Source organism: Corythoichthys intestinalis, chromosome 1, assembly GCF_030265065.1.
Source record: "Corythoichthys intestinalis isolate RoL2023-P3 chromosome 1, ASM3026506v1, whole genome shotgun sequence".
NCBI lineage: Eukaryota > Metazoa > Chordata > Actinopteri > Syngnathiformes > Syngnathidae > Corythoichthys > Corythoichthys intestinalis.
This window is the reverse complement of record NC_080395.1, coordinates 66,428,742-66,452,507: the sequence shown is the minus strand read 5'-3', so window position 1 is coordinate 66,452,507 and position 23,766 is coordinate 66,428,742. Positions and strand designations below refer to the sequence as shown.

The 23,766-nt window shown below is 38.5% G+C and overlaps 2 protein-coding genes across 5 annotated transcripts in view; one reads left to right on the top strand and one right to left on the bottom strand.

The window, feature by feature from the left end:
- The window catches only part of adamtsl5 (ADAMTS like 5), an 82,470-nt gene extending 67,667 nt beyond the window's left edge, over positions 1-14,803 (top strand). Inside the window, exons 8-13 of one of the 2 annotated variants that reach the window (XM_057836721.1) lie at positions 6,970-7,053; positions 7,595-7,758; positions 8,232-8,436; positions 11,210-11,317; positions 11,438-11,509; positions 11,588-14,803. In XM_057836721.1, coding sequence (XP_057692704.1) covers positions 6,970-7,053; positions 7,595-7,758; positions 8,232-8,436; positions 11,210-11,317; positions 11,438-11,509; positions 11,588-11,913 — 959 coding nt within the window. In that variant the 3' untranslated portion in view covers positions 11,914-14,803. Of the gene's footprint in view, positions 1-6,966; positions 7,054-7,594; positions 7,759-8,231; positions 8,437-11,209; positions 11,318-11,437; positions 11,510-11,587 lie in introns of both variants that reach the window. The other variant, XM_057836713.1, reaches the window with a different exon arrangement.
- Positions 14,804-18,199: 3,396 nt separating this feature from the next.
- Positions 18,200-23,766, bottom strand: part of serinc4 (serine incorporator 4) — a 54,833-nt gene continuing 49,266 nt past the window's right edge. For all 3 annotated transcript variants that reach the window (XM_057836742.1, XM_057836750.1, XM_057836734.1), the window contains exon 11: positions 18,200-21,314. In XM_057836742.1, the coding sequence (XP_057692725.1) occupies positions 21,107-21,314 (208 nt within the window). In that variant the 3' untranslated portion in view covers positions 18,200-21,106. The remainder of the gene's footprint in view (positions 21,315-23,766) is intronic.

Here is a 23,766-nt window from a genome sequence, read left to right as displayed (position 1 = left end):
AAGTAACCTTGAGAAGGGACCGCAGATGGGAGATCACCTCTGATTAGGATGGCCAGGTTACAGCAGCATTTATTACAATGATTCAAGCAACACTAGGTAACTTTCAGTTTTGGTCGATTTTACCGGTAGTGTTTTGCCTTAAGGAGGACTGCGTTTCCCATGGGAACCAGCGCACAGTTTCGTAAAAATCAGATCTACTCGTTGCCTGCAGATGGATTAAACGACATTTCTGTTTCCAGTGGCTGTGTGAAGGATGAATAGCAATGAGGTAATGAATCCAGTTGTGGCTAAACAATAGCATATGACGATGTTGAAAATATTTTATAAAGGTAGAAAAGTGACCAAGTATTGCATGAAGGCTATAGAATGATGTGTAAAAAAACAACATGAAAGTTGATCCACCACGATGAAGGGCCCCGTACGGGTTCTTAGAAGTATGGCCCTGGACTCCCATAGGAAGAAGTTCATTCTTGATCTTGGTTTGGAAAGTCGGTGCATGGTCAATCCTGCAGCTTTCGTCATCGTTGCCTGTGCCCCACTGGGACCAGGGGGGTGTAGAAAAGAAGAGCAGGACTAAAAATGATCAACATGCGATTTAAACTTGCTATGCTTGAGTACAGTTAGATTTTGAGGTCAGATATAAACATTTCTACGGAGTTGCTGCTCTAATATCCAGGTGTTCAAGAGTACTGGAGCCCAATTCATGCCATGCTAAGCAACTTCTATGTATAAGGATTTAACCCCGCTGAGCAATCTTTGCCATTTTTAGTCAAATTTCCATTCAAATGAAGAAGATGTAATAATAAGATTCTATGAGCAGTGAATGACACATTCTCTGAAATGTTGAATAATCATAGATTCGAATTGCTGCTGGTTAGAACAACAGTGGTCACTGCGCGGTTGCGCGTACGAGCAGTCACGCCTGAATGGATAGATGTGAGCTAGCAGAAAACAATCTGATAATGTCTCCTTTGTTTGGGCAACTGAGTCCTGGGAGGTTTTCTGCCCACACGCAGCTGTGCTTCCAAACGGAGCTTGAATTGACGGAGGGTGGCGACACAAAAAGCTCCCACAAAGTCAGACGGTTTGGAGTTCATCAGGGCCTGTCTGACGTTGGAACCTTACTGAACCCTGTGCATAGTTTCCCCTGAAACTGGTAAGCAAGAGCAACCAAGGCAAAAGACTGTTCCCAGAGTGTAATTAATGACCCTCATAAGGCAGCAGCTTTTTACTCTGGAACAGCGGGGAAACCATAGAGATTTCTTGACCTTTTTGTTAGGACTCCGAGGGAGAATATTGCTATCTATTAAATTGCAATGATGTCAACTCATTCATAAAGTGTGTGTGGAGAAGCATGTAAGCAGTCTTTTGTTTCTCATCAAATCAAATTGAACATGCTATTACGATTTAAGATACTCACACTATGATTCAGCCTTGTCTTTTTTTTTTTTTTTTTTAATTTTGCAAATGGGTGGACACTGGTGTCAATAGCTATGACTGAACTGTATCACATCTCCTAACGCTAGATAGGGTTTTCTTCAGCCGTTATGTCGGCCATTAATATTTAACTCATTTGATTGTCATTGACAGAGCTAGACGTCCAATCCATTTTGACTGGGACGTTGCCCCCCCTCAGTCAATATGATTGGGCATTTAGAGCCATCACTGGCAATGAAACTGGTGCTGCCACAATTAATTGACTTAACTGACAAGGAATTGATTAGCAAATGAATCGATGAATCATTAAGAGATGGTGACTTCAAAATTCTCCATATTTAAATAGCTAACTATTCTTGTTTCGTTTTTGTTTATATTTATTTCCCCGTGTAAAAAAAAAGGAGAAACATTTTTACTTCTTTCCCCATTTTTAATTTAAAAAAAAAATGTATGTATTCCCTTTTTATCTATTTATTGATTCATTTATTTTTCTTTATTATTCTTTATTTATCTACATAGCTAATTTAAAAAAAAAAAAAAAAAAAAAAACGGGGAATATGGTAATGTAAAATGTTTCTTTTACAAATTATTATTTTGGTATATAATTTAAAAACAAAATGACAAACTATTAAGTATTCTAAGTATTGTTAAAGTTGTATTATTTATTTAAAAAATACATACATACATACATACAGTATATACAGTATATATGTAATTTTGTCTACTATTCTCCAATATATTAATTAATATTTTATTTTAATGAAAACATGAAGTCAATGCACATATATATTTTCGCAGGCCACACAAAATGATGTATTGAGCCAAATTTGGCCCCCAGCTGCCAGTGTGACGCCTGGTTCTTAAAGGACACGGAAAACCTAAACAAAAGTCATCTTTGACAACACCAAGATGGGGGAAAAAACCATGGTTAGAGTGGCCTCAAGAAAATAACTCATGGACTGCTGATAGTTTTTTTAATATTGTCATTACCATTTTCTTTGTAAAGATTAGAATAGAATATTGAAAAAATAGAACAGAACAAAAAAGATAATCACGTTTTTGAGGGGTGTATCTGAGTTTTTTGGGGGCTTTTTTCCATTTGGCCTTTAGATCAAGCAAATCTACATATTTCACACAAATCCAGTTACAAATAAAAAGAGCAAAGAGGACTATTAATGTGAAACAAAAGCTGATAATGAGTCCAAATTCCTTGTGTAAGGAGGAACACTTATTGAACCAGGCTGGGCGTTCCGTTTTCAGGATCAATGTCTCTATATCTTCTTGATTAATAATTAGGGATGTCCCCAAAACGATCTGTGTTATTTGGGCCGATCACGTCATTTCCAAAGGATCGGAATTGGGTGTAAAAGATTGGGTTTTTAACATGTATTTATATTTCCAAGTATTAACTCATCGTCTCCCATTGACGTCAATACTTGTCCAATCCATTTTGACGAGGAGGGCTGCAACGTTCGATTGTTGCCAGTCGCGAAGTCAAATTGGATTGGGCGTCTATCACCGTCAATGGCAGTGAAAGAGGATCACTGAACGCCGTTCTTCCAAGTTGGAATGGTTTGATGTCTATAACTGTCAATGGCAGTGAATGAGTTAAGCAACAAACTATTCCAGAGGTATAACGATATTGCACGATCTACAGTATAAACAGTACATTTTATATTACATGTACTTTATATACACTACTCAAACTCTGCAAACAAAGAGAATATCCAGAGACAGCATAAAAAAGTTGAGAAAATGACATTTAGCTCAATTTATCACATTGAATGACCAACTTTATTTTTTACATAAGTTTCATGTAAAACAAAATATTTTTATAGAAGTTTATTCATTTAAAATAGGGATGATCCGATCACGAGATCGGAAATCGGGCTGATCGCGCCACTTTTCAGAGGATCGAAATCAGATGAAAAGGATCAGGTTTTTAATTTAAAAAATATGTATATTTATGTTTTTCTGCTTCATGCTCATACAGCCTCTCACGCTCCCTCTTGCTAAGCAGTGCTACCACTATGTTTTTCTTGATCACCAGTGCAGCTGGCGTTTGGTACTTGGAAGTTGTGATTGATAGGTTTGTAGCTTTGATGTGGCCACAGAATCCCCTGTAGCTCTATGATCAAAGAAACCTCATTCACTGTGTACAGTGTATCACAAAAGTGTGTACAACCCTCATATTTCTGCAGATATTTAAGTATATCTTTTCATAGACAACACTGACAAAATGACACTTTAACACAATGAAAAGTAGTCTGTGTACCATCTTCAGAAGAGGCTTCCTCCTGGGGTGACAGCCATCCACAACAATTTGATGTACAGTGCGGCGTATGATCTGAGCACTAACAGGCTGACCCCCCACCTCTTCAGTCTCTGCAGCAATGCGGACAGCACTCCTGTAACGAGTCACATGACATTTCGGAGGGAAAATGACAAGCAGTACTCAATTTGGAGGGGAAAATACATTAACTCTATTCTATAAGCTGCACACAGACTGTGTGTGCAAAAGTGTCATTTTGTCAGTGTTGTCCCATGAAAAGATATACTTAAATATCTGTAGAAATGCGAGGGGTGTACTCACTTTTGTGATACACTGTAAGTAAGAGGCTGTCCTCAGCAGCGTGAGTGTCAAAATGGGAGTGAATTTGAGGGGAATCACTCAAATGAATTATATGAATGTTATGGAGAGTGGTTAGAAGTACAGTGGTACCTTGACATCCAATCACTTCGACACACATCTTTTCAACATCCAAAGTGAAATTTGACTCGCCATTGGTTTCTACGTGTGACGACATACGAAATACGACGATCTATGACAGCAGCGCACTTTCTTTGTTTTCCCACAAGACTGCCACACAGAAGATTATCTTGTGAGAGCAATCAACATGGGTTCCAATCATGTTAGTGCAGGTGGTGAAAAAAAGGAAAAAGGTGATACTTACCGTTGAAATGAAGTCGGAAATAATAGAAAAATATGAGCGGCGTGTGCGCATCCGTGAACTGGCTCGACAACATGCCCGTAGAATGTCTACTCTCAACGGTCCCCCTCCAACGTCCGTTCACCAGTCGTTATGAGTTAAGGTGACAATCATTATTATGGTAACATCGCCAAAGAAATCGCCAGCTTCGTCAGGTTTCTAGTCATTTATTCCATCAACTTTTGCAACACAACGCGCCTACTGTCCCCCTCAGCTGAACAAAGTGAAAGTAAGAAGTCCCAACTTTGTCAAGTCAGCAACGCGATGTGTTCAGGTACACCACGCAAACACAGTCGCCACATTAGAACCCGATTCGTTACATCAGGGGTCCCCAACCATTTTTGCACCACGGACTGGTGTGATTTGGGTCTTTTTTTCACGGACCGGTGTTAAATTTTGCACCCTTATAAAATTTTGCTCCCAAAGCTTTTGTGGCGGTGAAAAAAGCCGTCTTTTATATTCAGTTGGACTCTCAATGTTATCCAACGGTGCTAAAAAACTATTTACATCATAAACATACTTGTGCAACACGAAAATGGCGTAAATTAATGCTTAACAACACGGTGAAGTCGTTAAGTGAGAGAGCTACGTGCAGTTGTTGTGTGCAGCTAACATGGCAAACGTAAGTTAATATTCCTTTCTTCAAAGAAAGTTTGTTGTGTGTACTTTGGAATCGCTGCATTCGCGGTCATTGTTAACGTTACGCGCATGCCAAATTTGTCAGAACACCGGCAATGTGTGGTAGAAAAATACAGCAAACATAAAATATCATTTGTTTTTAGCCCCATCGTGTTAAGATGTTGGAAATTGTAGCACAGTTTTTACTGCTCTCCTAGTGATGTCAGGATATTCCGAAATGACTTTAATCCAGAACTTCGGTAGAGTTGTTGTCTCAAATGTACGTTTAAGGTCGTCGTGATTTGCGATCTCTACAAGCTGATATTCCTGTTGCACAGACATGCTCGAATCACTCGTTTTATTCACATACGGGTCACGAATCCACTCCTTCGCAGTTCGTGGGTCTTTAGTGATTGGGAAGTAGCATAAATGTTGTTTTCTTCGAGATTGTAAGCTCATCTTCTGGCTCGTCAGGTTCCCTTTTCCCCGTTAAAAAATCTGTCCAAAGACGTGTTTTTCAGTCATTCTAGTGTGGGGGCTAATTATTTCCGGGAATAAATGTGATGGGCGACGACCTACGTCATACGTTATTATCGAGGCCAAGCGCACATAGATATACAAAACAAGATGTATTGCTAACAGTCCAATCAATGCATTTCTATGACGACCTCCTATCCTGTAGTTGTATATCTAGAGTAGACAGGGATATTGGTGTGTTAAGCGGCACAGGCCAAAGTCAATCGGCCAGAATGCAGTCGTTAATAAATTATTTATTATTTCTGCGCGGCCCGGTACCAAATGCGCCACGGACCGGTACCGGTCCGCAGCCTGGTCGTTGGGGACCCCTGCGTTACATTATTACAGGTATTATTATTATAATTACTATTGATATATTATTATTCCAATATTTATTCACAATTTTCTTGTTTTGCTCTGTGTAATTGCTATTTGCAATAGTACCAGCAGTATTTATTAAGGATTAAGTGTAGGTTTTTGGGCAGTCGAACAAATTAATTGAATTATAATGTATTAGCATCGGAAAATCCTGCTCGACATACAACCATTTCGACTTACAAACTAGGTCCTGGAACGAATTAACGTCAAATGTAGAGGTAGGGCGTTAAAGGTGATACAATGAAAAATGTGGGTGCACCTACATTTTTGCTGGTCCCCCTTGACAAAAATGTTAGGCACACCAATGCAACCATTGCAAAAAGTAAGTGTGGAGCCTTGGCAATATCTATCGCAATGGAATTTTTTTCCAATATCATTCAGGCCTAATTTATATATATATATTTTTTTACATTTTAAGGGCTAAAAAGTAACAAAATGATCCAGAAATACAATGGTTTCACCAAAAGATTTTTTACTCTGCAACACTTCTGGAAAATGTGGAAGAAGAAGTACTCTAACATGTTTGGAACTTTTGTTCAAATAAAAACAAAAAAACAACAACAAAAAACTTTTTATCGGTATTGGATCGGGACTCTGTATCGGTAAATTCTCAAAATCAGGTGACTCAGACTCAGGTGGAATTTATACGATTAGAACATCACTAATATAAAACAAAATATTGTCCTCAAAATCTGCTGACTCAGACTCACATGCAAATGTAAGTGATTAGAACACCCCTAGTAATTATACAAATTGATTAGATGAAATGGGAATACAGTATTTGCTCTGCAAGTCGATTTACAGAGTGCCTAAATGTCCTATTGTTATGGCCTGCTGTAAAATAAGTGATAATAACGATAGAATAAATTATTCTTGAGCCCTTCTTTTTCAAAGTATTTTGTATTAATTTTAATTTGCAATACTCTTGATCAATCAAATCGTATTAAATATCATTCCACTCTGTGTCATTATTTCACTACATGATTAGATTCAAGTCTCTAATGAAGTGTGCTTTTTTGTTGGCTAGAAGGACCTTTTGGATACAACGAAGTGGCAAGGATACCAGCTGGAGCCACTCACATCCGAGTTACGGATAACAGCAGGAATTATCTCGGTAAGATCGCGGACACACGCAAAGGCCACCTGGTCTTTTCTGTGTATCTATTTCAGGTTACTGCTGTGTCACTGGCTCCATGGCTACACTTGTAAAAACCACAGTGTCAAATGGTTTCCTGGCCATGCTATGACTTCCTCTCCCCCAGAGACAGTCGGGGCTCAGCAGTCCCGTCTGTCCCCTGGATGTTCGTTGGGTTTTCTAGGACATTAACAAGCACAACTTCTATTTTTATCTTGTGTATGGCCAAAATAGAAGTGGCCTCGTATTGGGTACACTCTGATTTGACATGGACACATCTGAAAGCTTTATCTGATCACTCAGGCAAACTAGTTGAATATGCTCGTTTCCATTTTATGTCATGGAAAATCCCTGTCAGCGCTTGGTTGGGTTAGCTGCCTTATATGGGCATCATGGTTAATGTCTTTCTTGAATGTGCCCCTAAATCCGCTCACTTCCCCACTTCATTGTGATCCACTAATACAGAAAGCTCACTTGTGTCATGTTAAACAAGAAGTTGTTTTATTCTTCCCTCCTAAAGCACTCCAGAATGGCCGCTCACAGTTCGTGATTAATGGTAACTGGAAGATCAGTGTCCCGGGCGAGTACAATATAGCTGGGACCAAACTTTTATACCGGCGGTCAGCTGATACCTGGGAGAGCTTTGAGGTCCCGGGGCCAACCCAGGAAGACTTGCATCTAATGGTGAGATGCCCTAAAGTGCTTGTTTGGTCACACATTTACATCTTAAATCGCACACCATCTATAGGTAAAAGAGTGAGAACGCACTGCCCTTCAAATCTCATGTATACATAGTGTTTATATGATTTCATACTTGGAATTACTCACTAGATCAGCGATGTCCAAACCGGTCCTTAAGGGCTGCTGTGGGTGCAGGTCCAACCAACCTAACCTACCATCACAGACAGTTTGACAAGTGAGGTTTTTGCTGAAACAAGCATCACTTGTCAAACAATCAACTTATTTCAATTGTAAAACACCAGATTTGTAAAAACGTGACCTATTTATCAGTTGCAATAAAAATCTGCACCCACTGTGGGCCTTTATGCAATAGTTTAGACATCTCTACACTAGATAATACAAATTATTCATATGCAAGACTGTAGATGCAACATGACAACGTATTTGGTCTTTCTATGTGTTCATTGTATGTACAGGTTCTGGCCACAGGCAGAAACCCAGGGATTGAGTATGAGTACTGGTTACCACCTGACCAGTACGACCTTCATCATGGGAGAAGTCCACTGCGTCAAGCTCACCACAGTTCCAACTACCTCCCCTGGCAGCAGGCAACCAGCGCAACCACAACCACCACGACCACCACAACACGACCTCCCACAGTGAGCACCCGTTCCCACTGGTGTAAGTTTTATTCATTATTTACTCACATTTAACAGAATTCCAACTTTTTGGCTCAAGCAACAAACAGGGTTGCATCGATGTTTGAATATGGTATTTTGAAGGGATGTCCCGATCGCATATTTTTGCACCCAATCAATAATCACCTGATTTTGAGAATCTGCCGATAGCGAGCCCCAATCTGATACCGAAAAAAAGTATGTTTTTTTGAACAAAAATTTCAATTATGTTACTGTCCCACAGTGCCGCCTTCATAATGTGAATTATTTTTAAAAAGGAATGACATAGCAAAATGCTTGTCTTTATTAAATGCTTCATTGCAGGGCTGTTAACAGATTTGCAGGGGCCTGGGGAGAAGAGACCATTATAGGGCCCCCCAACCAATGTTCCCTCTAATTTTTTATGTGTCTGAGCAAACACACCTGCTCCCTGAGCACACTGCGGCCCATGGTGAGCAACATCAGATGTGTACCGTATTTTTTGGAACATAAGTCGCACCAGCCAAAAAATGCGCAAGTAAAAGGTAAAACATATATGTTGCACCGGCATATAAGTCGCATTTTTGGGGGAAATTTATCTGGTAGAATCCACCACCAAGAACAGACATGTCATTTTGAAAGGCAATTTAGAATAAAAATACAATAGAGAACAACAGGCTGAATAAGTGTACGGTATGCTAACATTGCATGACTTATAAACAACCAACTGAGAATATGCCTGGTATGTTAATGTAACATAGCTATTTAGAGCTATTCAGATAACTATAGCATAAAGAACATGCTAACTAGCAACAGTGATGTGAATAAGCTCACATACAGTATAAGTCGCTCCAGAGTGTAAGACGCACCCTCTGCCAAACTATGAAAAAAAACTGCGATTTAGTCTGTAAAATACGGTACATGGCGGCCACACACCAGTATCACGCCTTTTCACGCCTATTAGCATTTCTACTGCCCATAAATTATCTAGTATTAAGAGCATTTAATGATTAATATCCATAATGAAAATATCTTTTTTAAATGTCACTATAATACACACCAATCTGACTTAAATTGTACCTTATTTTTCACATCTTAATATATAGGACTAGCATGTGGTGTACTGATATGTCAGTGCTCTCATCTACTATCAGTGTATGCCAGGGTGCATTTTTAACACTGCACATAGTCTCGTTCTCCACTATTTCATTTATTGAGTTTACAAATTCAAAGGCATAGTTTTTACTTCGCCAGCTTTCTGGTATACTTACATACTTTGTCATGTGATTGTGGATTTGTTGAACTGACACCATTGACGCATTCATTTCGATGGCAAGTAAAATATCGTCAATGAGAACTTCAACTTGCTCTGGGTCAGATTTTGTTTTGTGGGACAGCTTGTTTCTCTTCTGTCGGTCTTTTTGCATTCTCCCGCAATAATGTACCAATCGCCTGCCCCATCTTGAGTCTTCGTAATTTTCAACACCTTTCAAATGACTTTTCTGCTGAATATGACACTTGAGGTAGTCCAACTTCCATTCAGTCCGCATTTTTCCCTCTGAAAACTCACTTGGTACTTTGGCTTCGTGGCAAATATAACAGTTTCACCGCTTGTTCGTCTATTTGCACATGCTCCGACAGCCACTCCATCTTATATGAACCGCACTTATTTTTTATTTTGGCTTGGTGAGGTGATTGTCACCTTGAAAAATAGGTCTCTGACAAGAAGTCTCACATATATGGAAAGAAAGAGAACCACAAGCCAAGTCATTCTATAAACCAGTGTTTTTCAACCGGTGTGCCGCAGCACAATAGTTTGCCGCGAGAGATTATCAGGTATGCCGCGAGAAATTATTCAATATCACATTTTTGTTTTTTCGTCGTCGGGCGGAAGAAGTAGGAACAAAGGAATAGATAGAAGGTTTCGGTCATGTGCAGATGAGCGAGGTATTGCTCGTGTTGCATTCAAGGACTGCTCGGATTTTGCGATGTGGAACACAGCACGTCTACTGTACATCATTTGACTAGACTCGTCAAGAGTCGATATACACGAAAGTGTCCTTTCCATATAATCCATATTTGACAAACGTCAATCCTCCCCTTGTGTTTTATTCTAACACATTGTCGAGGACAATAAGGTGGCCTCAAAGCCAGTTACCTTGCTGCTGAACTTGTTGCTTAACGCAAAAAGTCCCACATTGTGGCAGACATTAATACTACCTGCCTGCAAAGCCATTTTCAGCAAGATGCGCGGCCCTGATGCAGTTAAAGACATAGTTTAAGTCCCCCTGTCTGATAATTCTGAGCTTTTTAACCCTAACTGCTATAAAAAATAAAAATAAAAATTGAGAGCTGTAGAAGAAGAGCTTTGTGTGTTTCTTGAATTCCTGCCAGGATATCGACTTTGTGTTCATCTAAACAGACTCGTTTCACACTGAGTAAGTATAAATATTGAGAAATTATTTTATAATTAAATAGACTGTAAAGAAAGTAATTTTGGAACATTTTTGGTTTGTGGTGTGCCGCGAGATTTTTTCCAAAGTAAAAATGTGCCGTGACTCAGAAAAGGTTGAAAAACACTGGTCTAATCGTTGTTACTTGTTTTCATATATTCTTAACAATCAGTTAATATGTCCTGTACATAAGAAGGATGCAAAGCTGCAATTAATCTCCCGTGCTTGGTATGAAAAAGTACAGCAGTCTTAGTAGGTGGAAACAATCAATCAAATCTTAATTCGAAGTATAATGATATTTATACTGACTGGTTTAAACTCCTTTGTGTCTTTTGTGCCAAGCAGTCGTAAAGCCGCAGAAGCCCGCACTGCACCCTCCCCGCCATCCCGTTTTGCCTCGCCTGGAACGCGAGGAGAACCATAGAAACCTGCTCCCTCAACCCTCGCCAGGAAGTAAGTTGATGGCAATAACATCACACCTGCGCAGACCTTCCAGATATTGGTTGAGTTTACAATTTACAGATATGGAATGAGATGACCTGTTTTATCATCTCTGGTTATATTGAACTGTAGGGCATTGTGGGAAATGTCGCAGAGTCAAAGGTCGAAGAGAACGCCAGAGGCAGTATTGCCGAAAGGATTTTAGTAAGTCTGAATTTTTTTTTATCTTTACTTTGATGAAGTGATTTGGAATAATTAAAAGATGCTTTTTCAACCAATTAGTTTTTCGAGCCAGAGTCTTAGGGAAGCTGTACAGAGGAGAGGAGACACGTTACGATGTCCAGATCCTTCACACTTACCGGAACGGCTTCCGGCTGGAGCACCGTGAGTTCCTTTGGGTCCCGAATGTATGTGACTGCCCCAACCTGGAGCGGGGCAAGCAGTACATACTAATGGTGCGCCGACACATTAACTACGAGCAGACCCTAAATCGCATTCTACTAGAAGAGGACAGCTACGTGGTACCATACAGACCGAGAGAGGATGAGCTAGTGCGGGAACTCCAGAGACTGTGCGACAACAGAGGACATAAACATCACGTGGCGTGACCTGACTGAAACACGGAATGCGACTTAACTTTGGCTTTTTTTGACGTTCCAAGCATTCATCCATCCAAGGAATGAAGGAATGAATACCAGAGCATCGTCACTGGAGAGAAATGACAGCCAGTTCAAAATCTCCACACTAAGAAACCAAAGAGTTATTTAAAAGCCTGCATTGCTTACTGTTCTACAGAGCACTTTAGGTGGACAGCTCAAACCACCTGTAAACACAAACCAAAGATCATTTACTGAAAAATGTGCGTGTCATTTGTTTTGAAGTCTAGTTAAGTTTATACACAATAAAATACTGTAAGTCAATTTTAAGGCAAAATCCACCTCTTAACACTTAACATTAAGGGTATCATTATAAATTGATGACTAGGTTAATAACGACACAACTATAAGCCTTTGTAAGCATGGATATATGATTTATATATCTATTTAAAAATAAACATCAGAAATTTTTCAGTAGTTTAAGCTTTTATCCTACTTTGTTGTCTAATGTCTATTTTATACCCTTTGCTTATTATGAGCAGCTGCCAGTATTTTAATGTGAAATAAATATAATTTACTCACTAATGTGTTATGACTTGGACAAGTGTATTTGATTTTTTAATATGTCAAGAGCTTAATATACACAATAATATATAATCAATCTGATGTTTGGTGTCTCAAGTACAGTGCAGCTATATAGTAAATGTTCATCTAAACTTGACATATTTATATGAACTGCAATTACAGAAACCAAGTAAAGTATGTTGCAACAGATATCGGCGTGTTAAACAGACTACTCCATTTATGACATTCAAGCAGAACCAATTCGACAAGGTGGGTAGAGTAGCCAAAATTTTTCTTCAAGTAAGAGTAGCGTTACCTCTAATTAATATTACAAGGGTAAAAGTTGTTATCCAAAAATTTACTTAAGCACAAGTAAAAAAGTATTCGTTAAATAAAAATACTCAATGAGTAACATTGTGAGTAAGTGCTTACAATGTTGTTTTTTGTTGTTGTCTTTTTTAAATAATGGCATATTTTTTCTCAGGACAACTTCATGTATATGAACTGTTATTACTATGCTGTATTATAGCAAGCCTATTACATGACCGTATTATGCCAGAAAGATGACACACAAAAATCATCATATTCAGGGCAGAACCCCATGACCCGTTACTGGTCCAAAGTGCATGATTGCATTCTAGTGGAGAAAAAACATTGTTACCGCTGAATGATATGTCTTGTGTTTATTGTAGCGACCTCTACTCGGTTAAACTGGTAGAGCTACTGTCGGCATCTCTGGCAAAAATAAAGTCAATATGCAAAGGTGAGTAGTAACACGTTACATTTATATTTACTTTTTGAGAAAAATTTACTTCTAAGAGTAGTTATACAAAGCCATATTTTTTACTTGAGTAGATTTGTGGAAAAAAAAAAACAACAACAACAACGCTACTCTTACTCTGCTACTTTGGGCTACACAAGAGTTGTTACATTTTCTTCTTTATTCCACATATTGTATATATATATTTATCTGCCAGTGATGCCAAGAGTAGCGCTTCTAATTTCACCAATGAGAAATGGCAACAATAATCACTAGAGTGTATTATACCAATCAGACGCAAGCTTATCGTTCTATGATCACGCCAGCCTGTTCAATCACGTAGCGTCTTTAAAGCGCCGTAAAATATGAAGTATTTGACATAGAGCGCTGCCCTCAACATGAATCAAAAGCACGGATTTAAACCTCTCTCCCAGTTTCTATTTGGCACCAATTGACCACGGAAAGCCGGAGATATGATATTTTTAGTTTCACAGTAGTAACTATTAAGGAACTATTCACTATTCAAACAAGGAACAAGTTTCTCCACTTGAGGGCAAGGGTGGTCTTTGGACGAATAATGCTTTATTTCCGTCTTTTTTTTTCTCTCTCGCCGGAATTCAATGATTTTTTTTTTTTTTCTCCTTGGCTTAATGTGGTTATGTAATGGGATATTGTACAGTATCATCATCATAACAACAGTTACAAGTTTGTGCTGAGAGAAAAATTGTTTAAAAAAAAAAAAATCACACAAAAATATGCAGTAATGAGTATTCTTTTCACTGGATACTTTTTGACTTGTACTTGAGTAAATTTTTTGGATTACTACTTTTACTTTGACTTGTGTAATATTATTTTGATGGAATGCCACTCTTACATGGGAAAAAAAGTTTCTCAAGTAAATGAAACGGAGTAAATTACTACCCACCTCTGAAGAAATGTACATTTGCAGCTATGATTACAACATGACAATTGGAGGTTTGTGAGGTGGATTTTTCTTTGAAACGTTGCACAATATTTTGTGACATCGTTCCATAATGCCTGTATTTATCTATGGTTATAAGCATCAACCAAAATACGCTTTGTGGTGCCTTGTGTGCAGTTCATCAGTGTCATGGCTGTTCGCCTGCTATGTGGTAAATTAAATTGGTGTTATTATGCCAAAAAATTTGCTGTATTTTATTGTGTGGCAGTGACATGCAGCACATGCTTCAAAAGACCAATATTGTATATGTATCAGTGAACTACACTTACAATTTTAAAATGAACTGTATGCTCCATGCATTTCAAATAGCTTGTTTTTTTCAGTCTCATATTTATGTGCCAAAACAATGCATACAGTATTTTAAATTTAAGTGTATTTCAAATAGCCTAAGAGTGATACTGATGCTCAAGCAGATTGAATGGGAATCCAATATTGTTGGTCATTTGTGAGCTTTTAGACTGTATGCCACATTATTTAAAACAATTTTTACATGACCTGCTTCATTTCAATCCTTAACTGATTTAAAAACCTGCTTTAAAACGAACACACAAAATTAAACATTGTAGTCAATCGTTTTGTGTCCCCTCACATCATTGAGTACATTATTTTCTTTCTTTCTTTCTTTCTTCTAATAATAAAATTACGATGGTTACACCTGTGTGACATGACAGAATTGATCTAATTGATCTCCACGAAGCTGAGGGGAGGGTTGCCAAAAAGATGATAGGAGAATTGTGTAAAGTATAATGAAGATTGAATACTGTATCAACATGTATGGTAAGCAATATATTATTATTTTCCTATTTTATTTTATAACAATGAATGAATGAACAACTTTACAATTTACTTTTTTCAAAATATCTTCTGCTTGTATTTTTATTAGCTCTAATACAAAATATTTAAAATATCGAATATGGCTTTCTTTCAAACGACTGGACGACGTGGCTTTTTTTTTTTTCCCAATGAAACCGCTCTTTCTGAGAATGTCAAGTTCCCTGATACTCATTAATGACACAGTGTAACAAATCAGACAGAACACCATCATTATAAACAAGACAACATTGTATTAAAAAAAGAAAAAATAGCATCAAATATACAAATGTGAATACCTGCTACAGAACTACAGATAACTGGACCACTGCTTACCAACTGTAAGCAAGTCATCACAGATGGGCTTGGAGCTCCCCTCAGTAGCACTGTGACATATGTCACACCAATCCACTTCAACAGGAATGTTTGTTCAGGGTAATCCTTATTTCGATTCGCAACACACTTAAGTACTTAACTGGCAATTTGTTCCCACTAGACTTCAATAGCATATCACTGAAAAAGAAGCGCATTGCTACATTCAAACTTGACTACTAATGTGTGTTGTACTGTAGTACTGCATTGCCCAAACATACAGCTATTAACTGTGCTTCTGACAACATTTTCACAAATGGAATGACAAACTTTTGCTGTTTTTCACAGATATCACTAAATTCTGAACAGACTGCTTTTGAAGGCAAGAGGCAGAAAGCTTCTATCCTTTCTGAGACATAATTTCATTCAATAATGGCTTGTGATTTGTGTAATGATGGTAGCAAATGCACAATTACCAATATGTAAACAGAAAACACAATTTAATCTGTTTGAGAAATATTCATCTTCTGTCATTTATGCTGTTCTGCGTCTAAAAGATGAGTAGCTAATACACATTCTCAACTGATCAGCAGTCATTCACAGGATGTTGGAAATATCCTATTTGCAGGAAATACTAGTACAAACAAATTCTTCTTGATTGCATTTAATCATTTTTTCCAACGTGCATTCCTTTTGCTGTCTTGTGATTCAGTAAGACTTCAGTAAGAGAGATCTATACCGTAGTTTAGAATCCTATCCAGAAATATTTCTTTGGCTTTTAGCCAGACAAAAAGTAATTAAGTAATTTTTGCTCCAAAATTAATTTCTACAATAATTGAAATATTTCTTAATATTATTTTAGACTCATTTGCTATAATAATGCACATTTTCTGTGCTATAGACAAGTTTCCTGGGCGAAAAATGGGCGGCGCCATCTTGGAAAATTTCTGCTTCGAACTTCCGGTTTAGAAAAAACTTCATGAGTTGCGGTTGAAGTTAGCAGTGTGTTGACAAAGTCAAAATCATATCAAAGGAACCCACTGACTCTCCAAAAATGGATCGTATACAAGGGTCCGGGACTTACTGCGCTGTGCATGGCTGTGCGAACTCCTGGAAGCGCCTAAAGAAATTGTTTGAAGGGGAATGTTTATATCACCGACCAGCTACAAAGCACCACTGTGGATGTACCCTGCCATTCGCCTTACATTGGAAACCAGTAGCAGACAATATTTCAAGAATGTGGATAGCTGCTCTAAAATTAAAGTCTCCACTTAAAAGATTATGTTTGTTCTTATTTTTAAGAAGGTAGTTTTACTTGCCTAGTAGTTAGCGTGTGTTGTTGTTGTAGCTACAGCAGCAGCAGTAGTTCTAGTAAAAATTATTACATTTCATAATTACAATAATCATCTTAATATCAATAGCAAAGGCAACAAGTCGTTTCATGCGCCAGATTTTAGGTTTCGTATTTTTGGTGCACAGACCTTCCATAACACATCTGCAGCATGACCACACGAACTCCCGGGACCTGCGCTACAGCTGTAGCCTGCAGTTTCGATGTCTCCCTCCTTTGTTACAAGCACCCATGCTCTGTGGTACGGAGCATTGAGGCACTGGGTTGGTGCTGCATCCGCTTTCATGAAGAAAAAAATCCCATGTTCGTGTATGAGGACACATCCAACTTTGTGGCTATGCAGGTACTGGAATGCCTTGGAGCTTTTCAAGTGCCTGATCAATGTCCCCTCTAAACTGCGCGCGTGCGCAATCCCGCATTTCTTGAACATACCTTGCGCACAAAAAAATCTATGCAGCACACAAAATAAAAATCACCATAAACGTATTTTAGCGTCGCTACGCCTGTCAGCTCAGCAGTAGCGTGTCAGTGGGACACTCCTATTGGCGTGTTCGATACAGCAATGCGACGCTCCTATTGGTGCGTTCGATACGGCAACGCAACTTGGACAACTGTCGGCGCCACTGTAATGTGTCAGCGCAACACTCCTATAGACCCTACTCAGATGACGTCACAACCACGCCCCCGCGCCATATGGTCAATCAACTCGTTGTGTTGACGCATTACCGCTACGTAAATTCCTCCTATTATGGCGTGTTTTTCTGCTCGTTAACATTAATAATCAAAATGGTGAAGGCGTGTGTGGCGGTCGGTTGCAATAACAGAGAAGACAGACGGAGAGACTTGAAGTTCTACCGGATTCCGAGAGACCCGGAGAGGAGAGCGAGATGGACTGCTGCAATTCGACGAGAAAACTGGGCTCCAAACGATTACCACAGATTATGTAGTAGTCATTTTATATCTGGTAAGATGCATTTAATATATATTTAGAGGGTTTTGGGCTGACAACCACAATTAAGATCATTGCTAGGCTAATCGCCGACAACATACACTCAGACGTTGTGAAGCAACTACCTGAAAATATATAATTATAAGGGGATAATAAGACAGTTGTCATACAATTAATTTACAATTTCACTATTGAAGTCAAAAGCCAAAAAATAAATTCAACTAGGGACAATCTGGAGTAGTGCTATCGCACTTCATATTTATTACATATTATATATGTATGTAGTGAGAGTGCTATCGCTAAACCATATAAACATTAAAAGCCCTAGCTTCATTGACAAATGACATGAAATACATTAGACTTGACAGTGGATGTTAGCAAGAACAAAAGATTTTGAATTGAAAATTTCGTAACTCACCTTCCCGAGCACAAGATAGATTCCTGATGAATTTTCGTGGACGAGGACCTGTTTCACCCAACCAGCAACGAAGTATTTATAAGCCTCCAAGCTCTTAAAGTTTTTCAAACTTTCGTGAGAATAGGCTGATTTTGTGTGGACAAGATAGGGTAGCAGATGTCAGGCAGAGACGGCGAAGACAGCGGGTCGAAAAACATCGATTTAGGCATCAAATATGGATCTGGTGAATGGATAAACTGAAGCTTTTCCACATAACGCCTTTTATGCAACGCATCCAATGAGTTTACAGCGTCAGATAACACCGGGGCTTCCATGAATTGCTCTATAAATTGCACGACTAATTGAAACCATTGAGAATAGGGCTTAAAAATGACGGACAATATGGCGGATACAGCGACACGTCATTTTGTGACGTAGGTGAGTAGGGTCTATTGGTGCGTGCCCATTGGTGTTGAAAAGAAAGCTAGACTCCTGTGCTGATTTACTGAAGCAACATTCCGCAAGCGCTACAGTATTAATTAATATCTAATTTTAGAACTCATATAATCTAGTTAATTAGACCAACAAAATTGTTTTCTGTACCATTCTGCAACGTAAAACAATGAGCAACAGGTGTTTAGGCAATGATAAGATTCCAGTCAATTCACGTATGCTACACAGCCAATCATTGCATTGACAGTGTTGTGCATACAGTATGTGTCCTGTGCATACGCACCGTGCAGGTTAGTTAGTTAACAACAGTGCAGCTGAGACGCAAATGCATACCCTTTATCGTAGCAAAAGGAACAGGCAGCATTACTGCACTCATCAAGCCAATGTAAAAAAGAAATACAGTTCTTCTAAGATGTAAAGGCTGTCTGAATTTGTGTAATCAGAAGAACAAGCGGTGAAACTGAGAGATTTTTTTCTGTTTTTTGTTTATTATTATTATTATTATTATTTTTAAACCTGCCCTGTATTCCACTTACTTAAATATTACTATTTGTTCTTATTAAGCTCATACATCTAAAAGTTAGTAATATTTCACATAAATCAAGAAAAATATGCTTTCAAATAATGTTTAAAGTAAAAATTGTAAAGTAAAATAGTATGATTTGGCTGATAATTTAATGTATTTCTAATAGATTTACACTGAAAACAAGGGAATTGAACTAGTTTTAAGGAGATGTGTTTTTGCAGTGTAGCTGCTCAAACACTGAGAATATGAATTTTGATTGTCCTTATTGTCTGAACAGCTTTAATGTGTGAGTTTGTTATTCTGTACTCCCATTGTGGTTGTTCATTATGCTTTATTTATTAACTCATCTATGCCAGAACTGGACCTTCCCCAGGCCAAAGCAGCATTCTTCCTATGGTTAAAGCAGGATTCTCAAATATAACATAGTACAAATCTCATGAACAATGAGATTTTTATCTTTTTCTTTTTATGTGGGCCAAATCAATGATATTAAAAGTAAAGTACCGGTAATAAAAATTGCTGCTGTCGTTTCATTCTTTTAATAAGCCACGTAATTGCTATGACCCAGGGTTTTGAACAGGCGTGATACTGATGTGTGGCCCAAGGTCTGATGTTGCTCACCGTGGTCCGCAGTGTGCTCAGGGAGCTTTTGTGTCTGCTCAGACACATGAAAAATTAGAGGGAACATTGTTCCTGATGGCATTTCCATCCATTGCCTTCGTCAATAAAATATGATAATATTTTACTTGTGGTCACCCTCGGCTATTTCTTAATGTTGTATTCCCATGTCGAGGTGGCAGAAGGATGTGGTATCTCCAAATCCTGTTTTTTCAGGGTTTTTAATGAGTGATGCCACTCCAGCGCTATTGAAATCAATGATAAAAAATTTGAAAACGGAAGTCGCTTGCAGAAATGCGGAAGTACTTCGGAAACTTGTCTATAGTCTAATTTAGGTTTTTGTTTTTTGGGATGATAACATTATCTTGACAGAATACTAATGACAAAATCTGAGAAAACAAGCAAAGGATGCTACCTGTTATATGAACTGACTTGGCATCTAGAGCCTTTGACCTAAGTAAACAGGTTTTGTTGACTGCAACTTTCAGGGGAGCCACGATGGGGCATGCATTTCCCCCACGTTTTCTTTAAAAAGCTTTCACCACTTCATTTTGAACTTAACATGTTAGTCTGTAGAAAGGCAGATATTTACACATAAAAGCTCAACTGATTATACTGAGTGATCTCATTAGAAGGTTTTCAATGACGGTGGCTAAAGTGAAGAGTCAGCCATGAGCTGAGAGAGAGCTAATGTGTGGATGAACATTATGACAGTTGTTGGTGACCCCACAGATAGCTTTTAACACGTACAAGCATAGGAAATGTTACTCCCAGCAAGACAGACTTACATTTGATTATAAGCATAAATACTTGTGAAGAAACTTAATTAACATTTGTGTATTATTCTTTTTTTCTACTTAGATTGTTAGTTTAAACTATTAACTCTTATTAACTGTTTTAAAAATAAAAATTGATTGGAATCTTTCTTGATTTGCAGCAGTGTATATAATTGAGCGGATTTAGAGTGTCATTTGACAATGTTAAAAATAAAAATGTAAAAGTGTATAAAACCTTTGACCTCAAATAGTCTTAAAAGATAAAAGCAATCGTAAACAGCTGTACATTCCATGCGGTATGTGACAGCAAGTTATCACCAATATCATCCAAGGCCAGACCTAAAATGGCAAGTTTCTGGCTTGAAATAAAAATGCAATAAAACTGTCTCCTAAAAAAATACAAAAGACTGGTAATTCCATCGCGGTCAAGTTTAGAATGTTTTTCAGTCATTGAAAAATTCTCTTGAAGTGACCAAATTCCCTGTATTTTCCATTCAGAGACGTCTTCTGTTCACTTTGGCAATTCACAGTCAAGTCTTCCTCAACTTCATGACATTGAATTCTCCACGATTCATATGGCCCTCCGTCTCACAGCAATGTGTGTCTTAGACCTTTGAACCATATAACCTCCATCCTTGACACCCCTCGATAAGGTGTCCCTGAAGAGGAATGAACTCAGGTGACCTCCCGGGCCTTCATGCTGTACGTCAAACGCTTACAGTGACGTGACGGGAGGACGGCGAGCGTCGTTTGATGCGGGAGCGGCGGGGTCTGGAATCATTTTGACAGCTACACAAGGGGGCCAGCAGCAGCCAAAGGTAGAGGATCACACAGGCCCAGCATGATGACATCTTCACCCAGAATGTCGACCAGCTTCCGTGAGTGAAGGTGGTCTCCAGCACTGCCGACTCATAACTGCAGAAGGGAGCAGACAGTAAAAATTTACTGCAAAACAAACTCATAAGCCATAAAACAAGCCAAAATGGAAACAAGCGTTCACCCTCTTAATAAGAGCTATCCAATAAGTCCATTGTAATCGACTGGTAGATCTTAAAGAGTGTCAGTAGATCACAGCCTTGTTTGGAAAAAAAAAAAAAAAAAAAGGATGAACCATCTGCCCTCACCTTTTTTTGCTATTGGATTTGTCTTATGACTGACATCAAGGTAAAACTGTCCTTTTTTTTAGCAGAGGAACCAATGCCCCTTTAGTCTACTGTATAACCAACCTGGCATTTGGCCTTGGATTGACATACATTACAGCAAATCAAAATATCGTTTTCGCACGACTCACATTCAGCGTTTGGCCTTGGATTGACATACATTACAGCAAATCAGAATCTCGTTTTTTTTGCACGACTCACAACCAGTGTTGGAATGTAACAAAAAAAAAGTACTTCAAAGTAAAAGTACTTCGTTACTGCATTTAAGTACATTTTTGTGTATCTGTTGTTTACTTGAGTACAAATATGGAGTGGTACTCTTTACTTTTACTTCACGACATTTTACAGCAGGTAGCTATACTTTTCATGCCACTGCTTTTCAAGTTGTCACCTGCATTACGCATTATTTTTGTTTGTTTTCTATTTTTCTCATTGTGAATTACCGGTAATTGTTTTTTTTTTCATGCCTCCGGCGTAATCGATAAGCCCAGTGCAACAATACTGTAACTGAGCACTAGAGGCAGCAACATGAGTTCAAGCAAGATTAGGCAGGGGAACAGGATATTGTCCAATAAAAAAAGCACCACTGTCTTGTACAGTAGGTGATGGTATGCACCTGATAGTTGCTGGCAATCTGCCATTAAGCTAAGTTTTTGAGTTTGTTAATGAAGCTTCTGTTTACAGTACAGTCAATTTTATTGCTTGAGTTGTCCATTTAGCAGGTTTTTTAAAATAAAACGGAACATTCAATGAATTTTCTGGTTCTTTCTTTAAATATTGACTCAGAAATAGAAATATATATATATTTATATAAAATAAAAACAAAACAACAACAACAACAACTAAAAAACAAACAGGACGGAGGGTAAATACAACAGTCCAACATTGCCAAATGCTTCATTTCACTTTGCCAAACGAAAAGGTGGCAGCATGCAGGTTGGAGACAGGCGTTCAAGTCTACAAAAGCCTCGTCACATTTTCTGCCCAAATGTTTCATGTTTCATGATTAAAACACTGCCAGCTGAAAAACGAGAGCAAAGAAAGGCAACAGGGGGGATAAGTCGCCCATTTCGATAATGAAATGGTTCCAATTTGCCCAAGCCAAAATCTGAAACTGTCTGTCTGTAGAAGAAGAAAAGCAACCCCAGAACACTTATGGTAACTTTGAGTGTACAGTCATGTGAAAAAATTTGGATATCCCATTAAATATTCAGTTCTTTATTAAGAAATGTTCTCATATCAATGTCTGATCTTGTTTTTCTTTACAAAAATTAATATTGGTTTAATCATTAAACCAAATATATTAACAAAAATGTATATTCTAACCACGGAAAAAATTAGGGCACCCTACCACCTAATAGCTAGTGTTACCCGCTTTGGCTGAATTGACTTCAGTAAGACGCTTTTGGTAGCCATCTACCAGTCTTTGACATCGGTCTGAAGAAAGCTGCCCCACTCCTCAACACAGAATACTTTCAGCTGTGAGATTGAGTGGTTTCTTGCATGTACAGCCCATTTCAAGTCACCCCACATCATCTTAGTGGGACTAAGATCTAGGCTTTGACTCGGCCATTCCAGGACTCTATGTCAGCCAGTCCTTGGTGGATTTACTGGTATGTTTTTGGTCATTGTCATGTTGCAGGGTCCAGTTTCGCTTCAGCTTTAATTTTTTCACAAATGATCTTACATGATCCTCAAGCACCCTCTGATACACGATAGAATTCATGGCGGAATCTATGATGGTGAGCTGGCCAGGTCCTGCTGCAGCAAAGCATCCCCAAACCATGATACTTCCACCTCCATGCTTAACAGTTGGTATGTGGTTCTTTTCCTGGAATGCTGTATTGGGTTTACGCCAAACATGTCCTCTGTTCTGGTGTCCAAATAATTCAATATTAGATTCATCTGTTCAAAGATCATTATTCCAGAGGTCCTGGTCTTTGTCTATATTCACTCAGGCAAACTTTAGTCTGGCGTTCGTGTTCTTCTTGGAGAGCAAAGGTTTCCTTCTTGCACACCTCCCATGAAGGTTAAACTTGTGAAGTCTCTATCTGATTGTAGAGGCATGCACTTTCACATCAACAGCACCAAGAGCCTCCTGTAGGTCCTGTGATGATATTTTAGGGTTTTTAAAGACTTCTTATAGCATCTTGCGGTCTGCTCTTGGAGTGAACTTGCTTGGACGGCCTGACCTGGCCATGTGTTGC